The 14,444-nt window shown below is 38.8% G+C and overlaps 1 protein-coding gene across 3 annotated transcripts in view; it reads right to left on the reverse strand.

Moving 5' to 3' along the window:
- LOC139941078 (protein FAM178B-like) overlaps positions 1-14,444 on the reverse strand; it is a 162,284-nt gene that overhangs the window by 96,922 nt on the left and 50,918 nt on the right. For 2 of the 3 annotated variants that reach the window (XM_071937500.1, XM_071937501.1), the window contains exon 6: positions 7,448-7,522. The exons of the other annotated variant lie outside the window; for it this stretch is intronic. In XM_071937500.1, coding sequence (XP_071793601.1) covers positions 7,448-7,522 — 75 coding nt within the window. The remainder of the gene's footprint in view (positions 1-7,447; positions 7,523-14,444) is intronic. 3 annotated transcript variants of the gene reach the window in all.

The following is a 14,444-nucleotide window of genomic DNA, read 5'->3' on the forward strand; positions in this document are numbered from 1 at the left end:
TTACTCGACTGTGTTTATTTTACAAAACCATTTTCCACAAAAGAGTTGACTTTTGACATCTAAATCAAACCTGAAAATTAACAATTGCCTGCGTTTTAACAAGGAGAGGAATTTAGGTTTTTCTGTCTATAAAAAAAGACAGAAAATCAAAACATCTGATTTTTCGAAAGAATAAGTCGGAAATCCAAACATAACTGTAGATTTTCTGAAAGCAAAATAGTCAATTTTGATTCAAACTAGAAGAATATCATGCCTGCAATTGACTGTCGTCAAAAGGTCAAAGTAGTGGCAACTGTCACAATCGCCAATTATCTCCCAACCATCAAAACTCAAACGTATAAAAAACTCTGCTGCTTGGCTTGTCACCGGCTCATCACCCCGCCAACATATCACGCCAATCTCTGTACACTTTATTTCTTACCTGTCTTTGATGGCATAGAATTCAAACTCCTCTTTCTGAAATACAAATCCCTTGCTGCACCCCATAGTGCCTCCATAAACTCCTTCATCCATACCAATCTCGCTGTAGCCCTGCTCAAGCTCTACTGACATACAAATCCCTCGACCAATTTGCACCCCAGTGCCTCATATAACTCCTTCATCCATGCCAACCTCGCTGTAGCCTTCGCTCCAGTTCTACTGACAAACAAATCCCTCGGCCATCTGCACCCCAATACCTTCAAGAACTCCTTCATCCATGTCAACCTCGCTGTAGCCTTTGCTCCAGTTCTACTGACAAACAAATCCCTCGACCATCTGCACCCCAATACCTTCAAGAACTCCTTCATCCATGTCAACCTCGCTGTAGCCTTTGCTCCAGTTCTACTGACAAACAAATCCCTCGACCATCTGCACCCCAATACCTTCAAGAACTCCTTCATCCATGCCAACCTTGCTGTAGCCTTCGCTCCAGTTCTACTGACAAACAAATCCCTCAACCATCTGCACCCCAATACCTTCAAGAACTCCTTCATCCATGCCAACCTTGCTGTAGCCTTCGCTCCAGTTCTACTGACAAACAAATCCCTCAACCATCTGCACCCCAATACCTTCAAGAACTCCTTCATCCATGCCAACCTTGCTGTAGCCTTCGCTCCAGTTCTACTGACAAACAAATCCCTCAACCATCTGCACCCCAATACCTTCAAGAACTCCTTCATCCATGCCAACCTCGCTGTAGCCTTCGCTCCAGTTCTACTGACAAACAAATTCCTTGCTGCACCCCATAGCGCCTCCAAAAACTCCTTCATCCATGCCAACTTCGCTGTACTGTATTCTCATATTCTTTAACGACATTGTGTAATAACTTGCCAAACTTCATAAAAACCGCGATAAATAAAAATATTACAAATCTATGCTAAAATAATACCTCTCTTTAGTTTACTAATTACTCAATTTTAGTGCAAAGTGCTTAGAAACATTTTTTTGTGAGACGCTATAAAAAGTATGGTTTACTTTTCATTTTATAATATGCATTTTTTCTGCTAAGTGACTAGCCTGGAGGGGTACACTTTGAAAGTCGATTGTGTATTGAGGTGAGACACAACAGTGGAATCATCTAAGAACTAAGTGGTAGTTGATATGGAAGGCAAATTCTAAGGAAGAACAAGACCATGCAAAAGAGCAACTACATGTACTTAGCAATCTCCGCTACTTATCTGCCAGTGTTATTATCTGCCATTTTTGGTGAAAATTTTATATTCTTTGCCTTGTAAACTAGCCTTGTTTATTGGTTACTTCTTTTGGGGGGAAAAACACAGAATTTCGGTTAAACCAGAAGATTCACATGCCTGCTTTGTTTGCTGAAGACATCACACTTCTGTCAAACAATGTAGTCAGGCATAATAGCTGATCAGAGTGTCAAAACATCAGTGGCGAAAGTCAGCTTGAAGATGAACCAGCAAAACAAAGTTCATGACTTATACTACAATAGCAACCATACAAGCATCGGAACAAGTTACCAGTACTTACACTACAATTGCAACCACACAAGCATCGGCACAAGTTACCATCAAGCAATAACAAAAACCAAAATACTTGGGGGTTGAAGTGAGACTAGTGAAAAGGACATTAAATAGTACTAGCGGGATCCCACCCCGCTAGATGAGGAGGATTCTAGTATTACAAATGTTGTGAAAGGTAATGTGGGGTAAGGGAGGTGTTCTTACAGGAATACTCATTTCGTAGGATTGGATTAGAAATTGTATTTATAATCTGTAAGGAAAATTGTCATTAATGTTGTATTTTGATAAATGTTGAGCATGCACAACATATCGTGAAACGTCGCCTCCCCTCCTCACCTTCTCTCTTGCGTTCTCCAACTAAAGGAATTGGTGTTTGTTTCTGGAGGCAGCCGAAACGCCATGGGACATGATACCCACAATGGTACCGTAGAAAATGTTGAGGTTTATTATGCTCTTAGGTGCATTTTTAGCATGTACTAGGCTTATATTACATGATTATAGCTGTACACTGTTAATGCCAGGCATATATTAGGCTTAAAAAAAAACGTCATTCCAGGGGCTCACCCGGGTCAGCCCCAGTGCCCTGCTTGTGGATTGGGTCACTTGAGGCTGACGTCTAGAGTGCGAGTGTGATCGTTTGATTAGCTCTTGTCAGGGGCGGCTCACCCGAATGAGCACCGCGGGGTCGACACGGGGAAGCTAATCGAACACACCCAATGTTTACACACATACGCCGCATTCCCTTACACCGTGACACAAGTACTTTTGGGGGTTTTTTTAACGTGAAAAAACAAAAAAAAACGCTGAATTCCGCGGAAACGCGGAAGAGTTGCATGCCTGACTATAAGGGTAATAACGCGTAGTCGACTAAAAATATAACACGTACATTGGTATAATGACACACTTATTTTATTGTGTTGAGCACATTGGGTATAATTCAATTACACTTGGCAACATGTACATCCCGAGTCCTGCCAAAACTGCTTTCATAGTTACGAACTGTGTGAAACATTTGCCTTGTTATTTTGAGGGTTTGTACATCCAGTTTGGTTAACTTTGTATGGAGATGAGCCGATCAGACAAATTGTATAAAACGATGAATTTGGAATCAGCATTTGATTCCCTCCGCACAAATCCATAGTCACCGACAGCCACCGATTTGAGTGGTCTAGGTCTGGTCTCCCCCCCCCCCCCCCTTAACAATAATCACCGCTGCTAATAGAAGAGGAGATATCCGACTAAAAAGGCTTATATGAAAGTGGTAACCTTCTTTAAAACAAACTCCTAATAGTTTATTTGACTGAAAATGAAGAAGTTCTGGTAAACAGCGGATAAAAATTTTTTTTAAACGCGCCAGTTGGTATGGACGGCCCGGAACACTTTAACGACAAAGTCAATTTTCTGCAAAATTGTATTGAAAATAAATACATTTAATGATTGGTTGCTATAATATGTTGAATGTTTTTTTTGCTTTGTTTCCAATAACGATTACACGATTTTAAGGCCCAATTCAAAGTGATTATCGAGCGTATGTCCAACCGACGCAAACAAAGTTGTCGGAGTACAGAATAAAGCGAGTTTTCGGAACATGCTGTGCAACAGATATCTAAACTACTGTTTTTACCACCGCTTTTGAGGGGTAACAGAGAGTCGGCCTCATTAATTTTTAGTTTGTTCTCATATCAAATAATTCTCAAGTAAACTTTCTGGTCAACATCCGCCGGGGCGCGCGCCCCGCGTGACGAAGTCCCCTGATAAAACATCCAATTTAATATGTTATCATAATTATCTCTTGAACCCATAGAAATGGTAATTTTATTGGTCTTTAATAACTACTCCTACATCCTCTCACTTATTTCACTTTCAGAAAACATTTGCCTTGTTTTTTTAAGGGTTTGTAGGCCAGTTGTGTTAATTTTGTATGGAGAAATTTGTAAAAATGTAGTACCCGATTCAGCCGCACATGAGGGCTCTTTCGTTAACAAAACCTAACGGCCGATTGCTTAATACAAAACACGGATTTGGCAGAATGTACATCCTGAGTCCTGACCAAACTGCGTTCTAACAATTTTGTTGCTTCAGAACTTTGACCAATGGAGTGTTTGTTTACAGCTTAAAAACAGCCGTTGATGTTTCACAAAGTTCGTAACTATGAAAGCATACTATTCCTAAACGGTAATTTCATGTACTCTTTTGAAGGTTTAAATGGTAAAATCTAATGAAAAGAATCAGTAATGTATTCACTTCCTTCTTGAAAATGTTGCAACTTTTGCGTGTATACGTTCTGTGTGTAGGGGATGACATATGCACTGTACCACCAATGGTACAGGGTTACCCCTCTGCGAAACATCAATGAGTCACTCTGGAATGTTAATGGGAGTCCGAGGTTGCCACCCACTTCAAACCTAAAAGAGGTGGCTCTGTGTGCAGCCTACGGCTTCCCCCCTTAGACCAACATGTGGCCCATATCAAAACCAGACAACCACAGAGGTGGCTCTGTGTGCAGCCTACAGCTTCCCCCTTAGACCAACAGGTGGTCCATATCAACACCAGACAACCACACGTGTAAGGAGATATCGCTCGTGACTCCAGCCAATCAGACAACTCGTAAGAGGGAGTTCGGGTCAGGGTTTTGTAGACTTGCAACCCGACGTCTGAAACGACACAACCGTGTTGAATTCCACAAGGATGCCATCCCACTGGACCTTCTAATTTCAATCCAAGATTGAAACCTCATGGGTTACGGCTTTAATAGTATAGATAACATGCAGCAAACTACAGATGATCTGTAAGTCAAATCTTCCTAGGAGTTTGATGGAGTCTTGTCTTAGTGATATTCGATCTTGGATGATAAAGAATAAATTGCTGATCAACGATGATAAGACTGAGTTCCTCATCATTGGCACACGTCAGCAACTGCAGAAGATCAACATCCCCCACATCAGGATCGGCAATGCTGATATCCTCCCTGTATCTCATGTCAAGAACTTGGGTTGCATGTTTGATTCAAACATGACCATGAATCGACATGTCCTGATGACATGCAAGGCAGCCTTCCACATTCACAACATCCGCCGAATTCACAAATATCTTGATCAGAAGTCACTACTCACTCTAATCCATGCCTTCATCACCAGCCGATTGGATTACTGTAATGGTCTATTCTATGGTGCCACTGCAACTCACATTGAGAAACTACAGCGAATTCAAAATGCCACCGCCAGACTTGCAACAGGTTCATCCAAGTTCTGTCACATGAAACCTATCCTACGTCAACTGAACTGGCTGCCCATCAGGTCCCGGATTGAATACAAAGTTCTCCTTCTCACCTTCAAATGCATCCACGGTGTAGCTCCTCCCTGCCTATCTGAACTTATAACATCATGCAACCATCCCGCTACTCCCTTCGCTTCTCTCAAGGCATCACGCTGAACCACCCATCTTCCAAGATGCTACCCACACTTGGTGATAGAGCCTTCACTACTGTCGCTCCCACACTGTGGAATAAACTACCAATGTCTCTCCGTAATCAACAATCTGTCAATGTGTTCAAAACACTGCTCAAAACTCACCTGTTCTGTTAACAACATCTTTGTCAAGCGCATTTGAACATGTAAATGGAAAATGCGCTTTATAAATACATTATTATTATTATTATTATTATTATTATTATTATTATTATTATTATTATTATTATTATTATTATTATTATTATTATTATTATTATTATTATTATTATTATTATTATTATTATTATTATTATTATTATTATTATTATTATTATTATTATTATTATTATTATTATTATTATTATTTCATTTTATCACAGCATGCAAAAGAAAGATGTCATATTCCTTTGTGCCGGTAACTCCTCGAGTCGGGCTACGTCCCGTAGCCTTAGATCTCAAGAGTCTTTCTCAGGATCCTCGCTGTTCCCAAAAGCGCTGCCTTCTGTAACAGATCTACCCTCACATTTGTCCCTATTTCATCTAGATGTTTCCCCAGTGCTTTGGGGACTACTTTTACCTTTACCTGCCAAATCTTACGAAGTTCCCTAGCCAGGTCCTGGTACTTCTCGATCTTTTCCATCTCCTTCGAAGCTACCCTTATATCACCTGGCACAGCTATGTCAATGAGATGACACATCTTCTTCGTCTTATCTAATAGCACAACATCCGGACGCCTATGTGGTATAACATGATCGGTCTGAATGTTAAAGTCCCAAAGGATCTTGACCTGGTCGGTCTCTACAACTTTTTCCGGAACATGCTCGTACCATTTCGCAAGCACTTTGACACCATACTTCTTACACAGATCCCAGTGAATCACCTTGGCCAGCTTGTCATGTCTTCCTTTGTACTCCGTTTGGGCCATCTTACTGCATTCGCTAACAATATGAAATACAGTCTCCTCTGCTTTATTGCACATTCTACACATAGGAGAGACGTTTGCTTTCTCTATCCTTGCCTTCATTACATTTGTCCTTAGAGACTGGTCTTGCGCCATGCTGCTGCTGCTGCTGCTGCTGCTGCTGCTGCTGCTGCTGCTGCTGCTGCTGCTGCTGCTGCTGCTGCTGCTGCTGCTGCTGCTGTTGTTGTTGTTGTTGTTGTTGTTGTTGTTATTATTATTATTAAGAATCTTTGCTGCAATCATTGAGTAAGCCTGGACTGTTATTAAAGGAACACGTTGCCTTGGATCGGTCGAGTTGGTCCTTGAAAAGCGTTCTGTAACCGTTTGTTGTAAAATGTATATGGTTAGAAAGATATTGTAAAAGTAGAATACAATGATCTACACAAATATGCCTCGAAACTGCGTGGTTTTCTTTTTACCCTGTCGACTAACACGGTCGGCCATTTATGGGAGTCAAAATTTTGACTCCCATAAATGGCCGACCGTGATAGTTCGCGACGTAAAAGGAAAACCGTGCAATTTCGAGTGATACTTGTGTGGATCATTATATTCTACTTTTAAAACATCTTTCTAACCATATGCATTTCATAACAAACGGTTTCAAACGCTTTTAATAGACCAACTCGTCCGATCCAAGGCAACGTGTTCCTTTAAGAGTTGGTTGAATTACGTCTAAACATGTCTGCCCCAGAATCCCAGTGTTTATAATAAAACAAAATATTAGGGGAAAAAACAGGCAAAGTTTGTCCAAAGCCACCCTATTTTAACAAAACATATATAAAAACAGAAATGTAATAAGTAGGGTAGATGGCCTTAGCTTTCAACAAAACAAGTACAAACAAATACAATATCCATTTAGAAAAAAAGAGGGGAAAGGGATTAAGGGAAGGATCAAGGAAAAAGCGAGAAAATTATAGCCAATCAAAGTTTCTATTTTAGAATATTATATTTTACAAATGTTATTTACTATAAATAAGCAAAATTTAAATTCAGCATTAATATATTTGACAGTCAAGACAATTCATTGGTAAACTTTGTAGTTTTCAAAGACAAACAAGCTAATTGGTTGTTACCTTGCCTATCTTGCCTTTACAAAATATCTCTTCTCCCGGGTGCAGTGGTGCAATTCTTTCATCCTCTAATGCATACTGTGAGAATAATACAAACATGTTTTAAATATTTATTTCAATTATTAAAACACATGTAATAATTAAAAAGGATGAGTTAAACACTATTGATCTATGAACAGACATGCCACTTTTAAAATAGTCCTCACATATGTGTGCATCTACTTGCTAGGTGAAGTTTGTTCTTTAGAGAACTGTCTTGCTATATTCTACTACAGTAGACTAGATTTACCGGATTGTTAGGGAGACTCCTTAGTTCTGAAAAGAACTGTGCTGCTTATTAACTTCTACCTGGGAGGAAGGTATAGAAAATTGGCTGGAACTACTACTTTAGCTTATAGGATAAATATTAACTGCACTACCGCAGTACAGCTGTGACACTTGTGTCCTTAATGCTACTCTCACACTAGGGAGAATGAGCTAGCGAATGTGCTTACGAACGGAAATATTTAACAATCGCTCGAACTTCGCAACATTCGCCACAAATTCACTAAATTCACAAGTCATTCTCCACCTCCTTTACGAAGATCGGTCACTTTATGCTGCTCTCACATGGCGAATATGCTAGCAAATATGCTAGCGGAAGAAAATATTTGACACTCGCTAAAACGTTCGTCGTGTCTTCGTAAGCATTGTTAACAAATTCAGAACGTTCACAAATTATTCCCCACCTCCTTACGAAGATCAGTCAATTTACAAACCGGTTTTTAAATTTCAGCAAGTGTTGTGAAGACATTGGTTAAGCGTGCGTAAGCGTTGGCAACATTCGTAAAGGCAATGGCAAGCGTTGGTAAGCATTCGTAATATATTCGTAAGATATTGGTAAGGAGAGGAAGTGTGCTTTAGGCTTAATTTTTGCCTCTTTTAAGACCTTTGTGATTGATAAGTGCTTTGGGAACTTAACTGTCATCTTTGGTAGGACAAGAGTTTTATATTATTGTTACAATAAGCGTTCAAATTGAATATTTATTCATTGCCTCTTTTTAGACGTTTGCTTTAAAAAGTATTATGGAAACGTAGCATTATCTTACTATAAATAGAAGGTTACAATTTGTATTTGTTTGTAAGGCCAAACAAAATAATATGTGTGTTTCCTTACACTGGGCAAAAAAATTTAGAGGGTCGGTAGGGACGAAAACACATTTTATTTTATTGAATTATTTAATTGCTTCAAAACTTCGGGTAGGAACAATTGTTAAAATCATGTTTGCCCTTGCACGTTAATTGCCTGTAAAATCAACGATGTCCAAGTTCGACTCGAAAATCTCTTAAAAAGACACAGAAAAAAAGCCCCAAAACGCAACCGTTCCGAGGTCTGTAAATTTTATCACGCAACACAAAAGCAGATATCACGCCTGTAGTCGTTGTTACTTTGCGTGAGACAATAAATACAAGAAACACTGAACGTTAGAGGGCGTTTTGGAACAATGTATTAGCGTGAGATTAAACACCCTCTATTGGTAAAAATTACGCGAACCAGCAATAAACGCAATGAGACAAAGACTCGACGTGTCTGGGCATGCTTGGGAGCCGCACGGTCACGTGGGCATTTTAGCGCATTTCAGGCGGTGTAAATGCGAGGGTGTTTCTGCCTGCTGACTGGGCCGGACTTTGTTATTAACAATAGACAGCGTTGGCTGATTGGATGAAGGTTGGTATACGTAGGTTCTAAAAGGCTACAAAATTGCGTGTTTGTGTCAATGTACGGACACCGGGTGGCGCCCGGTGTTCTTTTGTGTGCGGTTAAACATGTGCCTTGAGCGGCGGTGCGCCTTGTCTGCCAACATTTGAATTTTTTGGGGGTCATTTTAGGGTCCTGCGCCTTGTCCACTGAGTGTCTTATACGCAGAAAAATACGGTATAGTGAATCAGCAGAGCGCAGAGATGGGGGGGGGGGGGAGACTATTCCAAAGTTTAGGGGCGGCAAAAGAGAAAGATTTTTCTTAGATTGATTGTAATGCTTGGGCCTGTCAGGAGACTGTGGTAGAATATATAAAGACAGTTCTCTAAAGAACAAACTCTACATTACACACATGGTGTTACCGCAAACCAAATATATATTGACAACTAACCATGAAATGCCTGAAATCCTCACATAAATATGCACCTGCTAACATGAGAAATACGCTTGGCGCAAGTGCAACATTTCCTGCTTCCGTATTAGCGGTGATTCTTAGCGGTTAATCGACGATAAACAGAGCCATGAAATTGACGCAGCAGTAAAGCTGTTGTTAGTAAGCAGCTTGACAAATGCTCAACACAAAAAGAGTGGGGCACCAGTCACAACAATAGCATGAAAACCTAAAGTAATTTTAGCAGGTAAGGTTTTTCTGTTTTTACAAAACTTACCTTTTAAACTTTTTTGCTTACAGGCTTTATGAAATTGGGACTAATTTGTGCTATTTTTGTACTTTGTTTGACTTACAACTTCAAGCAATCAGCAAGAAAGAACAAAAATGAATACTTAAACCATGTAGAAATCATTCCTTCATGATCATAATGTCAAATAATTTTTACTCATAAATACCTCAGACAGTTTCGCTTTTTCTATTGGTGGAGAGCGGGTCACATGGGTGTGTATAAACCTTTGTTAATGACCAGTAAAGTGTTGAAACATGGGCGTGACACGCAAGCTTGCACCTGTGCTTACAAGACAGTTTCTTAATTCCTTTTGGTCGAGTGCAACGGCCGGGACAGTTGTGCCGAATCACGCGAGACGCGCACAGCATTCCCTTATAAGGAGTTGTTTGTCCGAGTGCCTTACCATTTCATAGCAGGAGGGGTGTTGTGTTGAAAGAAATCATTGAACAATTATAATCAAAAAGTGTTGATGTTTTTTGACCAAAAAGATATTTATGAATGGGAATCAAAGTGTGTTGAATCGGTTTTCAACTAGTGGTTTAAACCCGCCGTGGCCTGGTTCTTGATAATTTACCTCGACTTCGTCTCGGTAAGATTAACAAGAACCAGGCCTCATTGGGTTTTACCACTAGTTGAAAACCTCTTCACCACACATTGATTCCCTTATTTGTATTTTTCAGTACATGGTTTTTTTTTTAATACTTCCTAAAGAGCAATTGCAATGAAACTTTCAGTGATGAAAGGCAGGGTACAATGATGATCCTAAAACAATGACGTCATGATGACGTAATCACCTGTCATGTGACGTCATCTTAAAGTTGTAAATTTGAAACATTTGAAAATCTGTATCAAATCAGCAACAAGAGACCATAGGTTTTTGTTTGCGGGATTGGGTCAGAATAAATTAGGTCTTCATTTGATGTCGTGACCTCATATCACCTCAACTTCCGGTCGAAACGAGTCAAAACAGGAAGTGCCATATAATTTGAAAGTCGAAAAAGTTATGAACTTGCTTTTAACAATGTTTAGTGTCTGGCAAGGGTGGGCAGTTTAAAAAAAAATACCGATGACGTCACGCCACACAAGAGCGCCCTATAGCAGCAGGTTTAAAACTTTCGAAAATGGACTTTTTGAAGATGTGTGAGGTGAAGTTTTTTGTCATCACATCAACATTTACACACATGTTGATCATCAGGCGGGCATCATATGTGTGAAGTTTCAGATTGATGACCTCATCGGGGGTCACGTGACATGGCATTAAAGGTGCAATTTTTTAACTCTTTATAACTCCCACAGTATAATGATGCAATCATGTTGAAACTTAGTAGGTTGTTAGATATTGGAAAGTTCTTGTTAATTGAGCAATGACATCATGATGACGTCATCACAGTATTTTGTAAGTTTCTTTTCTTCTTCTTATTTTTGCACCTATGACAGTCAAAAAAACGGTACCCCCACTTTTATTTTTTATTGCACTTATTTTTTTATGTAACATTTAATTATTCAAGAGAAGCGCCTCTTCAATTCAGTTTCAATTTCAATTTCAATTTAGCATTTCAATTTCGCGCGCAAGAAGGGCAAGAAACCAACACTTGCAGAAAGAACTCGAGAATGCAGTGGTTGTCTTCTTCACTTGAAACAATGAAAGAAACTTCACATGAGAGATGGGTTATTGCACAGAGTCATACAGAAACAAGACGGGTCATCAACTCAACAATTAGTTCTACAAGAGCAGTACAAGACCACAGTATTGAAACACCTTCACGATGACTTTGGCCATTTTGGGTATGAAAGAACTATCAACATGGTGAGGAACCGCTTCTTCTGGCCCAAGATGGCATAAGATGTGAAGGAATGGTGTGAACGCTGTGAAAGATGATGCCTCAGAAAAACACCATCCACAAAAACTAGAGTACCCCATGTCAACATCAACACCTCAGAAACGATGGAGCTGCTACAGTTATGATTAAAGGTAGGTATCCAAAAAAAATGCGAGTAGAACGAGCGAGAACAAGTTTTAACAAGCGCACTCGTTAATACCTGGTCCTGCACGCCATCGCTCGCAACCGCACACTAACGCACGACATCGCTCGGTAGCCTTTGATAATGAAATGCAAAACAAGCGAGCGCTTTCGAGGAGTCATTGACCCATGAACGGTGGTCATCTTTTCCTAACTGAAGATCTTTAACCCAAGTAAAATTGCAAACGGACATTCGCAAATGGATGCTGACTCGCATGTATTAGGTCAAAAGAATAAACAATTGGGCAATGTGCTGGAGGTTGCGTAGATCGTTACATTTCGTTCAATTATTTGAGAAAGACGTGGGTTTAAACATCAAAGGGTCATACTCTTGTCCCCAAAAGGTTTAATCCAATCTAGACTTGGACAGAAATCTGCCGTTTTATTTGGCTGTGGTGAAGACGGCATCACACAGACAGTCAGAAAGTTTGGCCCTGAACAGGTAATAACCAATGACGTCTTCAGTTCAATGGAACTTTGGCATTCGATTGGCTAATGTCAATCATTCCGCAAAGCAGTCAAAACTTGTGAATGTATTATTTATTTTTTTTACTTTAATGAATTTACTCGTCTAAAATGGGCAAAGGCTTCAACAAAAATTAAATCTGTTAATATTGTGTAAAGTGCTTGGAGGCCATGCACAAGGTGCTTTATAAATGTTCCTTTATTAATGTCATTATTAATGCAATTACATCTAGTTCGTCTTGGGTTTAGATTTGTTTTAACCCTTGTTATCTTTTGTGAGTTGATGTTATATGTTATTTAGTTTAAAAGTAAACAAGACAATTTTAACATACTGATAGCGATTAAAAAACAAAAATAAATTTATGGAAATACTTTTATGTACATGTATGATTCATTAATTTATTTATAACATTTAGTTTTAACTTTTATACAGAACAGTTGCTAAAATAAAGACAATTTTAAGCTGTGAAGAAGAAAAAATGAGCCACCACAAAAAGATCGTAGCGATTCAGCCTATTATCCACAATAAAATAAACAGTTAGTTTTTATCAAAATAATAAACATTTATTTTTAAATTTTTTGCAAAGTCCATCTCAAACCTAAAGCGTTGATAAGTCTTAAACGCAGTGGACACTATTGGTAATTACTCAAAATAATTATTAGCATAAAACCTTTCTTGGTGACAAGTAATGGGGAGAGGTTGATGGTATAAAACCTTGTGAGATACAGCTCCCTCTGAAGTGCCATAGTTTTTGAGAAAGAAGTAATTTTCACGAATTTGATTTCAAGACCTCAAGTTTAGAACTTGAGGTCTCGAAATCAACCATCTGTGACAAGGGTGTTTTTTCTTTCATTATTATCTCGCAAGTTCGATGACCGCTTGAGCTCCAATTTTCACAGGTTTGTTATCTTATGCATACATGTATGTGGAGATACAGTACACCAACTGTGAAGGCTAGTCTTTGACAATTACCAATAGTGTCCACTGGCTTTAATTGAATCTCGTTTAGTTTACAAGAAAGAACAATATATCATTATTTTAATACAAGCAACAGCTGTAGTTAAAAATGCAGTAAAAAATGAAACTATCAAAAAAAGATCGTACATGAAGGCTAAGGCGCATTATCCACAAGTCAGTTAAATTATCGATAATCTATACTTTTTCATTTTTCTACGCATCAGACGACGTTCGTCGATTGCAACCATTTTGCCAATACTTATCAAACTGCGATGGCATTTTATCTAGCAAGCATATATATTTCCTCTTACACTCAACAGTTGCTCTTATCAAGGGCAAAACTATGCATCGTTTTTTCAATCAAACATAAGGAGTCTCAGTCAATAATTGTAAAATGGGCAGCGGTGTACAAAAAGCAAAAAATAATTGGATCGGCATACAAAGAAAAAAAAAGCCAGAGGTGTACAAAGCAAAAATGTGAAGCGTTGTTATACTTTGTATCAAGTTCCAGTGTAACAATTTTGTACTATTTTATACTATTGAACCTCAGTAGTTGCCACACATCTAATTGTCTAAGGGGAAGTTGTCACCGACCCTAGCAGTGAGGCCTGGAGTGTGACGGTAGTGATGACACCTTGAAGCTTTCTGGTCTTTTTGCTTGATATATCGTTTTGTGGGCTTCGAAGGCTGACTGGTTACATGTTTGAATACAAAACAACTGTTCAACTATTTGTGACCAGTGGGCCCATGTTTTGTTGAGTTTTTTTTTTATTGCAGGAATTCGAGATTTTATATTTTGGACCTGTAATTGTTAATTTAATAAGAATGTTTTATAGTGGTTGATAATTTCATTTTTTGTGATTGACACAAATATTTTACTTTGTTAATATTTTTTATCTCCAGTCTCAGAAATCATACTACAATTAAAAATTTAAAAAATAAGAATATTAAATAAAAATTTAACATCATGGTGGCGGCTAAACATCACGATGTGGATAACATAATTATTACAAAGAAAGTTTTGAAACCAATAAAATATTACAGGGGTAGGCCCCCTATCCAGTTATACTTTACTGCAAATCAGTCGAAAGAAAGAAATGTTTTACGATCTGATTTTATCGTTTGAAAGAATGTTTTT

This window comes from Asterias amurensis, chromosome 8 (genome assembly GCF_032118995.1).
Source record: "Asterias amurensis chromosome 8, ASM3211899v1".
In the NCBI taxonomy this organism is placed as follows: Eukaryota; Metazoa; Echinodermata; class Asteroidea; order Forcipulatida; family Asteriidae; genus Asterias; species Asterias amurensis.